Consider the following 13324-nt stretch of genomic DNA (forward strand, 5'->3'; position numbering starts at 1 on the left):
ATTTGCTACCTATGTTTAAGTAGTGAAACCCATGCGTACAGGCAGTTTACATTTTTAAGTTCTTTGGAATTCCCCCTATCGTAAAATGACCTTTAATTTGAGTTCGGTGTACATCACTTGATGAAGGTCTTGCTGAATTGTAAGCCAGAAATCGCTGTACCTATTCTGAGGCAAATAATGGGTTCCTCTGTGCTCTTTTGCTCACAGATGTTGATGAATGTGAACACCGGCATCTCTGCTCTCATGGGCAGTGCAGGAACACAGAGGGCTCCTTCCAGTGCGTGTGCAACCAGGGTTACAGAGCATCTGTGCTTGGAGACCACTGTGAGGGTAAGCATCACTTCCTGTCTCAGGACTAGAACATGCTACAATCTGAGGCAGTCTGGCATCTTTGTACCTGCTGTATAGGAGCTTGACTTTTGCCTTCACAATTGAGGGTTAGCTCCCTGCAAAGAGTTTCTCCCGGTGTCGTATGCATGAGACAGAGAAATGAGGAGAGTACAGATCTTCTTTGTACCAGCGATGGATAGTTTAATCTGGGTGTGTGGTTCTGAACTGTAATATCTCATTTGTACAAAACTAAATGGCCCAAACAAACAAACAGCTTAATTTTTCATTTCAGCTGAGGGCTGATTTTAAGAGCTGAGTTTTTTTTTTCTGTATAAAGCACTTCTTCAAGATACCCTACATGTGTAGCATTCAGAGTTCACTGTAGCTTAGAGCCTGGACCAGGTGTTCAAGGCTGCCTGGCCAGCTCTTTTTTTTTGGGGGGGGGGAGGATTCTTGGATATTTTATTTATTTACATTTCAGATATCATCCCCTTTCCCTGTTTCCCCTCCCTAGTACCCCCATCCCATCCTCCCTCCTTTTTTGCGTTTATACCATTTTAATTACATGCGTGTATTAAGGTCAGTTCTAGTTTGAGGGTCTAGTGATACAATAGATGCAAATAGTCAAGGAACAAGCAAGACAATAAACACAAATAGTCAAACCCAATTATGTGAACACTACCATGATCACTGTTTCTAGGGGATTATCAGAATGACCAAAATATCTCAGCCTACTTGCCTGTCTTAGGCCAAAGTCATTTTCATGTCTGAAACCTACTTCCTTGTTCTAGCCTAAAATTTAGATTCCTGTCTGAAATTACTTTTTTGTTCTAGCCTAAGATTTAGATTCCTACCTGAAATTACTTTTTTGTTTAGCCTAATGTCAGATTCCTGTGTGAAGCCTACTTCCTTGTCCTTGCCAATGTCATATTCCTGCCAAGCAGCCTATTTCCTTGTCCTTGGCCCATGTAAAATTTTTGCCAAGCAGCCCCAAAGGCTCTACCCCTCTCCCCCTTTTTTATTTCATTAACAAGACTGAGCCTGTCTTAGGTCATTTTGACAAGGATACCTTCCTTACCCATCATGGAATATGCATTATCCAAAGCAATTCACTTCTGTCTTAGGTTAGTAAGGCTCTGTGCAGAATCTTACCCATCCTTGGCTTGCCAGACTGTTAATTTAATAACTTTGTCTGGGGGTCCATTTTCAAGTTCAAGCCATGTACTTTGGCTGCCTGCCCAGCTTATACACAGGAGTATTTTCTCCTGACACTCTTTCTCTCTTGACACCAGTTTATCACTTAAGAACATTGTGTATATTTGGGGTTCATCTAGGGAACAGTGATAGTTTTCTTGTTGCTATAACCAAAATACCAGACAAGAAGAAACTTAAGGGCACACGGCCTTATTTAAACTACCATAACCATTTTCAAGAATGATCTCCTGGCAGGACTTTGAATGCCCAACATCCTTTTTACTTCTATCTCAGTTAGCTGGGGAAGAGCCATTGCGAATTATAGTGTGCAGCATTTCTATTTAATTTTTTTAACTTATTCACTTTACATTCTGCTCACTGCCTCCTCCTGGTCATCCCCTACCACAGTCCTTACCCTTCTCTCCTCCCCTTCTCCTCTGATGGGTGGGGGCACCCTGAGTTTCCCCACCTTGCTGACCCTGGCACTTCAAGTCTCTATGAGGCTAGGCGTTTCCTCTCCCACTGAGGCCAGATAAGGCAGCCCTGCTGGTAGAACATATCCCTTCTACAGACAACAGCTTTTGGGATAGCTGCCACTCCAGTTGTTCAGAACCCACATGAAGGTCAAGTGTGTGCAGCATTTTTTTTTATAAGACAATTTGGTACAAGTATTCTCAAAGTGGCTGAGTACCTTGTCTCTTCTGCTACTAGGAGTATAAAACAACTCAGTCCTTCTAGGGAACAATTTGAGCCTAATTTCAATGGCTTTAAAATGTGTGTTGTCTATGTACTGGTAAGTCATCTTTTGGGAGTTTACCTACGGTAGTATTTTTCAAGGGTTAATAATATAGACAAAATGGACATCATCAGTATTTCTAATGAAAAAAATTAGGCAAGTAGTCAAGTAAATTATGAACCAGATGATATCTGAAAAATTCATTTTTATTCAATATATGATCCAATGATTTGATATAACCACATCAAATGAAGAAGTGGCAGTTGTGTTGGAAGGAGCCCTGTGTTGTGGAGAGACTGCTGTGGATGGTTCTCTTAGGAAGTCAGTGAGCAACATGGTCCATACAAACATATGAGAGACCTAAACTGACCATTATACTCTTCTGACTTGCTTCTTGGCCAAGGCAAGAAGGTTACCAGGCTATGCCTGGATTTTAAAAAACATTTTGTATGTATGATTTTGTCTGTGTGTACATCTTTGCACCATGTGTGCACAGAGCCTTTGGAGGAAGAAGAGAGCATCAGATCCCTTGGGCTTGGAGTTACAGAATGTTGTGAGCTGCCATATTGGTCACAAGAATTGAACCCAGGTCCTCTGAAAGAGCAGCTTGTGTTCTTATCCACTGATCCATCTCTTCAGCCCCAGCTATGCATGAAATTTTGATAGTATTCATCAGACAGTACATTCTTCTATTCTGGCTTTTTTAAACATGTAAGTGTATCATCAAGAACACCCAAGATTTTTATTCTAAAAACATCCATTGCATGGAAAAGCCAAATAAAAACCTTTAGCCAACATATTCTTTATTATTAATATGTATGTTTATAAGATATAATTACATTCCACAGGAAATTTTCCTTTGGATGTGTAATGAAGCTCATTTCTCTTAAAGTCAGGATTAATTTCCCCAGTGTTTGGGTTATAAATAGGACTGGAGTCCATCCAGCTAACTCAGAGCTTCATTTGAAACTACATTAGCAGTTCAGCCTGCTAATTCCCACCTAGCCCTGTTTCCGTCCCTCACTGGTGGAATGTATTTTGCCATAATTAACTGGCTACAAATGTTCACATGCCTCTCACAGCTATGGAGGAAGAACCATTCTTCTTGTTAGACATTATATTTACATGTATAATTTTAAAAAATGGTGGAGACATGATTTTCATGCAGTACTTTCCTAAAGGTGCACTGGCATGCTCTGAGATTGAGAAACCAAGTATTTTTGCCCCTCTGTGAGCAGCATGCTCAGAATGACGCTGAGGACCTCTTTGTCCCAGTTCTTAGATCCTTCAGCTTACAAAAGGCTCTGCCTCTGACCTGATAGGCTCTCAGGTACTACCTTTAATCCCACACCTTCCCGATTCTGCTCCCAGCTTCTCTCATATTGCTCCCTGTAACTTCTTTGCAGAGTGTCAACATAACTTGGCACTTAATTCTTCTCCTGAGCCCCTTGTCTCTTTGTGATTAATATGTAAACAGCAACAACCACAAAACAGTGAGAAGTCGTAGTTTGTTTTTTCAAGTCAGAGTCATTGATTTATGTACTCGTTCATCACAATCATTTAGTGTTGAATTGGTAGGAGCCTGCATTATAGGTATGGCACATCTATAAAAACTGGAAATCTCTGCTCTCGTGGAATTACCTTCATTCTATTGAGGAAGCTAATAGTCAATGTGAAAAATAAGTAAAAGGCATAGCTTGTTAAATGTCCAGAACTATTAAAGAGTGGGATATGTGTGGAGTCCCAAAGATGGATGGTTTTAAATAAGGGAAATTGTTTCTTCACGTCACCGACTTGTGAATATTTATGAGAAGAAATTGCATTCAAAGTAATAGCAGGTGTTGAGACCCTGAGGAGCAGACTTTGTCGAGATTAGGTGTTCCACATGACATGTTCAGTTTTTAATCTGAGAGTGGCTGTTCAACTATAGATATCAAATCAATTCGATGTTAGTATCTAAATTTGAGGGATGAGCCCTGGGCTCTGGAGCCATCAGCACAGTGACAGTATTTAAAGCCATGAGACTGAGGTCACTCAAGAGGAAGTGTTCCTGGAAGAGAGAAGAGCTCCTAGGCCTTGGGACACATACAAGTAAATAAATGGGTAGGAGCCAGTAGAGGGAAGGGAAGGAAAACTGGACTGTGGGCAAGCCACAAAGAAAATAAACTAAGGCAAAAATAAGGTCAAAATGGAGCATGTCATTTACCTATGCAAAGGTGGAGGAAAGTGACCAGAATCCACTGTCACTTTGTGGAAAACATATTTCATAATTCCTAGGAAGACTAAATATATTTCTTAATTCCTAGGAACATGGGAGACAATTCCATGTTGAGCATGCTTGATGTTTAAGCCATGCTTCTCTTACTTATCTTGGAGGGAAACAGGATCTCAAGTTGGCCCAAGTTGGCATCAAATCCACTAAGCAACACAAGCTGCCTTCCAACTTGTCATCCTCCTGCCTCGGCTTCTGGGGTAGGCTGCTGAGCATGTGCCACACATAGTGATAGTCTGAACATAAATAAAAAATACCCACTAAACTTGGCTATATCATAACTAAGAGTTTTAAAGCTGTATGTTACTTTACAAACAAAACAATGCTATTTTTTTTCTTCTTGGATTTTGAGATCTGAATGAAAATTGGATTATTAAATATTCCTGCCCATAGACTTCTTTGTGCTGAAGCATATTGCTGGGTTATATAGTGTTTCTTGTTGACCAGGTTCATCTACTCTGCGTTTGCCTCATTTTCAAGTAGAAATTTTTTCTTTAATTTAATGCTGATGATCTAGATGCCATCTCACTTTGTTACCTTCTTTTCCTAAGAAGCAAAGAAAGGTTGATTTAAATCAGCTTGCCCAATAGTTACCCGTTAGAACAACTATGGATTTAGCCAAATACATACGGAACAATTGGCTGTCTCTTCCACTGACAGGGGCTATGAGGGCTCTAAATGGACCAGCTACTTTAGGAAGTGATTTCTAAAAACACTAATGTAAATCTACCCTAAGATTTAGGTATTGTAAATCCCAAGAATTCACCCAAAGCATATGAAAGCACGTGTTCACAGGACGACAAAGCCACGCATGTCTGAGGCAGACAAATGGCAATAGTCGAAGTATTCATTAAAAGATGAAGGGCCAAACAGACTTATAGTCATAGAGTGAAATACTACTTGGCAAAGAAGAAGAGTGAGCTTTTGCTATAATCAGCACCTTGGATAAGTCTCAGAAACACTGTGAACTAATAATGCCAAAGACACCAAGAAATCCTGCCTGGGGGGTTGATGAGGGGTAGGAATTCCTGTACTGTAACCATGGTGGTGGTTGTAGGGTGTATATGCCAACGCTTCCATGCATTGAGATGGACTCTAAAGAAGGAGTATTTATTGCAAGTCATGCTTCAGAGCAGATGATGTGGAAAGACTTTTTCAAAAAGCAATGACACAGTTGCAATGGAATGGCATGTCATATATGTTTTATGTCTTACGGTAGCAGTGCCTGGAGCACTGCCAGATTGGGTGAACACTCATTAGACCTTGATCTTGATGGGATGAGATGATAAACCTCCCTGCTGTTGTCTTTGTTTTGTTTTTAATTTTAAAACTTTTTAAAAACCTTTTTTATTGATTCTTTGTGAATTTCACATCAGGCGCCTCAGGCCCCCTCATCTCTTCATCCTTTTATATCTGCCCTTTGCCCTTACAACCTTCCCCTCAAATACACACACACACACACACACACACACACACACACACACACTGCATAGAAAACATCTCATTGTGGAAGCTACAGTATGTCACAGTGTGTCCACTCATCTTCACTAGCAAATGTTCATTGCAATGAGTCATTTCATTGGTTGAGTTCCAGGTCTCTGGTTTCTATGACACCATTTAATAATGGGTCCTCATCAGGAGTACTCTGGGTTATTCTGGTATTGCCCTGGAGATCCTGGAGCTTTGGATCAGCGGGACTGGCCCTTTCACACATCCCAATCTTTCATAGATGAGAAAGATTTTGGGGTGGGCCAACCCAGAGCCCTGGATCTGGGCTTGGGTGGTAGCTGAGCCTGTCAGCTCACTGGCTCTCCCTTATCCACACCACTAGGGCGAGCTATCCAGCACTGCTCCAGTTCGGAGCCACTCAATACCCAGGAGGCAGGGTGAGCTCTCCTGTTCTCATGCCCTCCTGCAGGCTCACCCACACCCATACCTCCAGAGCCAGCTCCACTATGCTGGCCAGACAAGGTGAAGGGTCACTGTCCTGAGTGCTGCAGCCACTGAGGGGGCAGAGTAGGGAGCAGGTGAGCCAGCCCCAAGGGCAGGAGCACAGGGGAGCTGACCCTGCCACTCCACTCATCTGCCTTGAGGTGGTGTGGGTGCAGGGGCGATGCCCTCTCCCTCTCCCTTTCCTACCTGTGATAGCTGGGAGATCTGGCCTCTTCTTTCTCCTTTTCTATAGCAGCCCCTTAGTTAGTTAACTTGGTTCAATAAGTTCAGCATCCTTATCCTTGAGCAAGACTGTGGAAAGTATTGGGAGCGCTACATTCCTTTCTGTATTCACTTCCTCCCTGGAATTCTCCTCTCCATTAGCAGCTATCAGAACTACTTGCAAGAGATGCCATAAGTGCCAAATTAGTTAGGAGACAAAGGACATTTTGTTCCTCGGCTTTCTTGAACACTACTTTTTTTTTTAAACTTTGCACAGACACAGCAGAGGGGAGTCTTATGGAGTGTGTTAGGGATGATGACCTCTGACGAGCAGTCACTGGCAATAAACAGTCCCTGGAAACATCTGCCTGATGGGAGTCTCTGCATCACCAAAACTGGCTCACATCATCACAGCCAGACAGAACTCAGTGTTGCTTGGTGTCAAGCACTTGCAGTTGGACATGTACTTTATATATAGTTGTTAAAATCTATGCAGTCTATTTATGAGAATCCCTAAGACTTAACTAGGATTCTGATCCAGTTTATTTCATGTGAAGGTTCCCCTGTCCACATTCTATTGCTGAGACTTCAAGTAAGTTCTTTCTGTTAGGAAGACCTTTGCTTGTCTGTATATCTTCTCTCTAAATTCATATCACCACTAAACTTAGCAACACTCCTTTGTCAGGTAATTGGTTTTTGTAATAATTTTTGTGTTAAAGTTTTGGGACCTATAAGGCGGTTTAATGTCTTAGGTGTTTACTTTTTATTGTTTTATTTAGTTTTATTTTATTTTATACAATGGCACTTGAAGTTCTGGTTTTAATAACAGTTCCCCTTGGTGTGGGGAGCTTGCCAAGCACTTTCAAACCGGATCTTAAGAAGCTTAAGTATGCTTAAGATACACTTAGCAACATGTGCTTTAAAAATATATATTCTCTATTAAGAAAACACAAGCAAGTAAATTATTATTTAATAAAAAAATTGTGACTCTTCCACTCCCAGTTAATTGTACTTAATGTTTAAAACATCTATGGAGTGCTTAGGAGTCTGAAGCAAGAAGATTGTGAGTTCCAGGTCAGTCTAGGTTGCATAGTTAGACGCTATCTCAAGTATACCATTTCTGTGTTGATTCAAAGCTAAAATCCTGGATGGCCTTTGCACTCAGGAGGCAGAGGAAGGAATATCAGAAATTTCAGAATGGCTTACATAACCAACCAGACTCCATCACTAAAATAACAAAGCCACAACAAAGCTAAAACTTATTTCAAAATGTTTCATTTAAAATATCCTATCCATTTAAATATCCTGTTCATTTAAACCTATCCATTTGAAATCATGCACTGTAAATATGTTGTGTGTTTATGTGATGTGTGTATGTGTGTGTATGTGTGTGTGTACATATAACATGTATAATCTTCCTTATATTGCTTGCTTAGTCCTAACTTGTACACTGGCTTGCAGATATCAATGAATGTTTGGAGGACAGCAGTGTCTGCCAGGGAGGAGACTGCATCAATACCGCGGGGTCCTATGACTGCACATGCCCGGATGGATTCCAGCTGAATGACAATAAGGGCTGTCAAGGTACATGTCTCTTTCCCTTTTATTACATACTCAGCTGTTCAGCTCTGCAATGCTTCCTGACAATAATCTCTGGCTCTCTTCTTGCTTTATTCATATGTAACTGACACCCTTTTCTATTAAGAAAGTGTGTTTCTGAGGCCTGCATCAAGCTTGGGCACATCTTGCTTGGAACCACACTGGACTAACCAAAGCTTGCCTGTGTCGTAAGCCACACTCTCACTTTGTGGTTCTGAGGTCACCTGTGCTTTCCTGAGCCTTCCATTGCCCTGTTTTATTGGTACTTGACTTACTATTATCTTTTAGCTTGTTTGCATCTATCTTGAATGGATTTCATTGCCTCAAAGATACTATTTGTCCTTTTTATGATGCTTGGTTTTGTCCAGTACCTACCATTGCTTTCTCTCTTCCAAAAGAAGTTCATTAATGGTTTAGCTAAAGTAAGGGAGCATAGAAATTAATATTTTCCAAAGTCCTTATCAACATTTATTCTCCCAAACAGCAATATAGTTGACACGGGTGCTAATGAGAACACAGTACTTATATGTACTGTATATATAAATACTACCCAAGTACTAATATATACCATCATAATAACTTAAAATGAGCACTCACTGTTGAGTATCTTTCAATTCTTACAGCAACATGAAAGGTGATTTTTCTTATATCCCATTTGTATGTGAATAACTGAGACTCGGACACTAGTGAACATGCTCCTCTTTAATAAGGGTAGAGCTGAGATTTGAACCTACAAATTTTGTAACACAAGAAGACAGTGAGGTTAAGCAGTTGTGCTATAGGAAAACATATTGACTTACTGTTTGACTTTGGGGTAGATCCCGGGTCCAGTGTTTTCAGCTGCCTCTTACTGTAGCCACACGCTTACCAGCACCTATGAGTCTTAATAAGTCCATGGCATTGGAGTCATGGCTCAGTGGCAAAGCACTTGCTTAGTATGTGGAAGGCCCTGGGATCAGCAGCCATCTAAAGAAAATAGGTGAATGAATGAATGAATGAATGAATGAATGAAAAAAATGAATGAACAACTAATTAATTCATGCGTATTTTCTACTGAAAATTTATACTGATATCTGAATTTACATATGTTTATTTCTGATGCATGAGTAAATGTTTTATGTTCCTCTGCCACCATAGAATTGTGAATATCCAAAGTACTAATAAATAAGATAATATATATGATTACTATTATTATTTTATTATTGTTGATTGCCACAAATGATCTCTCCCTGATATGGTTATCTGGTATGTTCCAGGTAATATACCCTTGACAGAGAAGGTGCTTTCTCTCTGAGATATGGTACTAGAGTCATATTTAATTTTTTATTAAATTTTTTATTTATTTGTATATCACTGGCCATGTTCCCCTACGTGTCATATGTGAAAGACATGGGCCTTTGACTAAAAGGTCTTTTAGAATCAATTTCCTCATTGGTCCCCAGATTTAAATATACTCCATGTACCTCATTTGCTATTAGGTATTTCTTTGCTATCATAATGCAATAGCTGAAATTGGGTTTTTAAGTTTCTCCAGTGTAGAAATTAAATGTGCTCAGACTTGGTGCTGTAAGAGAAGGAACATTCAAATTCATATTTCTGTCAAAATATTTCCATTTTAGAACTTTAAACAAAATTAATCTTGATTTATATAAAAATGTCAGGAGATGAAAAGAAAAAAACTCAAAAACCTAAGAAATTTGAATCCTGGTTTTTATTATAGGCTTTTTGGCTGAAAACTGATATTTTCTTTTCTAATTTCTTTTGACTAAATAAAGGCAAACCCAAGTCTCAGTAAAAATGGCCCAAGAAGTCAGACTGAACATTTTATCATTTCGCTTCTAGAGTCAAATCCCCCAGAACTCGCTCAGTCATCTGACTCATTAATTGCACCATGTTCTCTCAGTCCATAAAATTCCTGTCTGTGGTTTGAGGTCAACTTTCAAAGATGTGACTACTCCAAAAATATGGTGTTTAATGAACATCAATCATTAATAAATTGACTTTGCTCTCTGTCACAGTACCTTTTCCAGAATAAGTGAATGGGTCAGCTTGAAAAACTTTTGAGTCCAAATACATTTCTCTTTTACAAAATTAATTTAATTTAATCCGTGTGTGTGTGTGTGTGTGTGTGTGTGTGTGTGTGTGTTTGTGCATGTTCATGTATGTCCACATGTGGAGGTCTGAAGACAACTTGCTGACAGGACAAGAGACCATCAGTTCTCTTCTTCCACCATGTTAAGTCCCAGGGATCCAACTCAAGTCACAGAGTTAGGTGGCAAGTGCCTTCTCACTAATATTTCTGAAGCAGCGTGCTGTGTAAGGGATGTGTAAGAACCAGTTCGATTGCTTGTGTTCTCCTAGTAGGTTGTTTACTCAAGCATGCAGGTTCACCTCCCTTTCAGTGATCCCTTTCACTCTGTCCCTGGAGTCAGCTCTGTGTTCTTTCTATTCTGTCCCCCATTCTCTATTCTCATGACTATGTCAGTGCTCTCTTGAGAGGTGTGGGTTTCAGAGCTCATTTTAATGCTGAAAATGTAATGTATGGCAATGTTACTACCCAGGGGCCATTGTTGAGTAACTGTGTGATAGGCATAAATTTTGGCAGCTTTACCTAGTATTCTGAAGTCAAGTTTTTTTTTTTTCAGTGAGGATTGTGCTTATGATTTTTCTTTGTCCCACAAAACTAATGGTGATGTGCAGGCAATATGGAAATTCCACGTTAATAGTCTCTTCAGGAATGTGGCAGAGTACGCAAGAGATTCAGAACACACTTCAGTTTCACGTTTTGACTTGCACATGCCAAACTGTGAATTTCTATGGCATTCTGGACCCATGAAAGAAATCCAACTTAAATATAGTCTGGCTTTCAGCTCAGAGTTACTAGTGGCATAGCTCAGAAGTGAATGCTTCAAGAAGTACAATCCAAATTGAACGCATATGTTTCTCTAGCTCCAGATATTCGTGTTGTTCTCTTTTAGCAGTTTCCTGGAAAAAAGTCTGGGAATTCGCCTCTGGTTCCTGTCGTCAAACTTTTTAGACAGTTCCTTGCTCATCGATAACTTCTTTGAAAACAAAATATTTGTGTGCACTGTTTACTGCGTAAAGCTGCAAAGTATTGGTAGCTTGTAAAAGGTTTCATCGAGCCACAGAGTAAAAGCAAAAAGAAAATCTTAGGGAGACTTAGGGAAAACCTTAGGGAGGCTGGGCGGGTGAGAGTACGCGTATGGTATTAACGCTCAGGCCACCTGATGAAGGTGATACTAGATGCTGGGTTGGAGGAGGAGGAACAGAACTGAAGTCCAAAGGTTAGGATTCAGATTGCTAGTGTAATGGATTATTAGAAGAACCAGAAGAATCAGAGGCCTTATAGAAAAGGAAGAATCATAATGAAAAATAAACAAGTATTAAATGAGCTTCATTTCCTTGTCCTGTATATGAAAATGATAAGAGGAAAAACCTTCAAGAAAACAGGACTGATTTTTGCTAACTGTTCTTTTGTTGTACCTTGACTTTTAAAGTTAGCATGCAAAGCATTGGGTTTCGTCGTGGAGTTTTCGTACATACTTTGTGCTTCATGGTTCCCACGTTCCTTTCTGGCTTTCTTGTCCCTCCTTTCATGTCCGTGCCCCCCCCCCCCCGCCATCTCTCTTTCATGTCACATGCCTTCAATTATGCTTGCTTTTCTGCTCGTCTTCCTTTAAGATTTCCCCTCCGTGGGTCTTTCCCAGTCTCATGACTTACACTCCCACGCGTACATGTATATACATACACACAAATTAAGATCTAGGGTCTCCATATGAGAACAAACATGCTGTATTTGTCATTCTGAGTCTGGCTTATTTCTCTGAACATAATGATTTCCAGTTCCATCCATTTCCCTGCAAACACCATGATTTCATTTTTCTTTATGGCTGAATAAATTTCCATTGTATTTATATACACCATATTTTTTTTTACCCATTCTTCTATTGATGGATGCCTTGACTGGTTCCATTTCCTAGCTATTATGAACAATATGGAAATCAATATGAAGGTATAAGTATCTCTGTGGTGTATTGACGTTAGAGTTTTTTTCGTAGATACTCAGTAGTGATATAGCTGGATCATTTGATACTTCTGTCAACCTGCTGGTTGGTTTCCACGGTGGTAGCTGCACCAGTTTATACTTCCACTAGCAGCGAATGAAGGCTCCTCTTTCTCCACGTCCTCAAAAGTATTTGTTGCCATTTGTTTTCTTGATGACAGCATGTCTGATACACATGGGATGGAACCTCAAAGCAAGTTTAATGTGTACTCTCCTTGTGAACAAAAGTGTTGAATGCTTTTCCAAATATTTGTTTCCATGATCATATTGTTGCACATTCGGGTCATTAGCCCATTTATTGACTGGAAGATTCATTTGTTGGTTGGTTTCATGTTTAATTTTTATAGCTCTTTATATGATCTAGGTATTAGATCCCTCTGTGAAATATAATTGAAAAGACCTTCTCCTGGTCTGTATGTGTCTCTGTGCTGCAGATTGTTTCTTTAGATGGTCTGTGATTTTCTTTCTTTGTTTCAGCGGTAGGTAAGCCAAGGTATGTAACTTATGAGACTATGGAGAGATGTAAAATTTAGGGCTAATAAAGAAAAGCAATGAATTAGTAATTGTTACAGGTTATGCTATACAGGGATTAGCAGGACAAGCAGAGGAGCCTCCAGGAGGCCTGTATAAGAAGAAAGTGGTGGTGTTTTATGGAAAAGAGAAACGTTGTAGCTCAGCATATTCTAAAAGCCACTGGCAAGAAGTCAGGTCTGTACTGGGTTAAGCTATGCATATATCCTGATTATTCAGATCTTCATAATTGCCAGGGACCCATCATATTCATCCGGCTTGTAAACAACATTCAGAAAACAGTTGAATTGAAACAAACATGAACTTCTACGGGGAGATATTGACGACCTCTTTAATAAAAGGCAAGAGAGACCCTAAGAAACTTCAAGAAGATAGAAAGGGACTTGCTTGGAGAGTACCGAAGACATGTGATCACTTTTATGAC

The 13324-nt window shown here is 39.9% G+C and overlaps 1 protein-coding gene across 10 annotated transcripts in view; it reads left to right on the forward strand.

Annotated features, from left to right (window-relative positions):
- Positions 1-13324, forward strand: part of Ltbp1 (latent transforming growth factor beta binding protein 1) — a 381523-nt gene that overhangs the window by 305606 nt on the left and 62593 nt on the right. For all 10 annotated transcript variants that reach the window (XM_076942288.1, XM_076942287.1, XM_076942286.1 and 7 more), the window contains 2 exons: positions 208-330; positions 8148-8270. In XM_076942288.1, the coding sequence (XP_076798403.1) occupies positions 208-330; positions 8148-8270 (246 nt within the window). The remainder of the gene's footprint in view (positions 1-207; positions 331-8147; positions 8271-13324) is intronic.

Source organism: Arvicanthis niloticus, chromosome 11, assembly GCF_011762505.2.
Source record: "Arvicanthis niloticus isolate mArvNil1 chromosome 11, mArvNil1.pat.X, whole genome shotgun sequence".
Classification (NCBI taxonomy): domain Eukaryota; kingdom Metazoa; phylum Chordata; class Mammalia; order Rodentia; family Muridae; genus Arvicanthis; species Arvicanthis niloticus.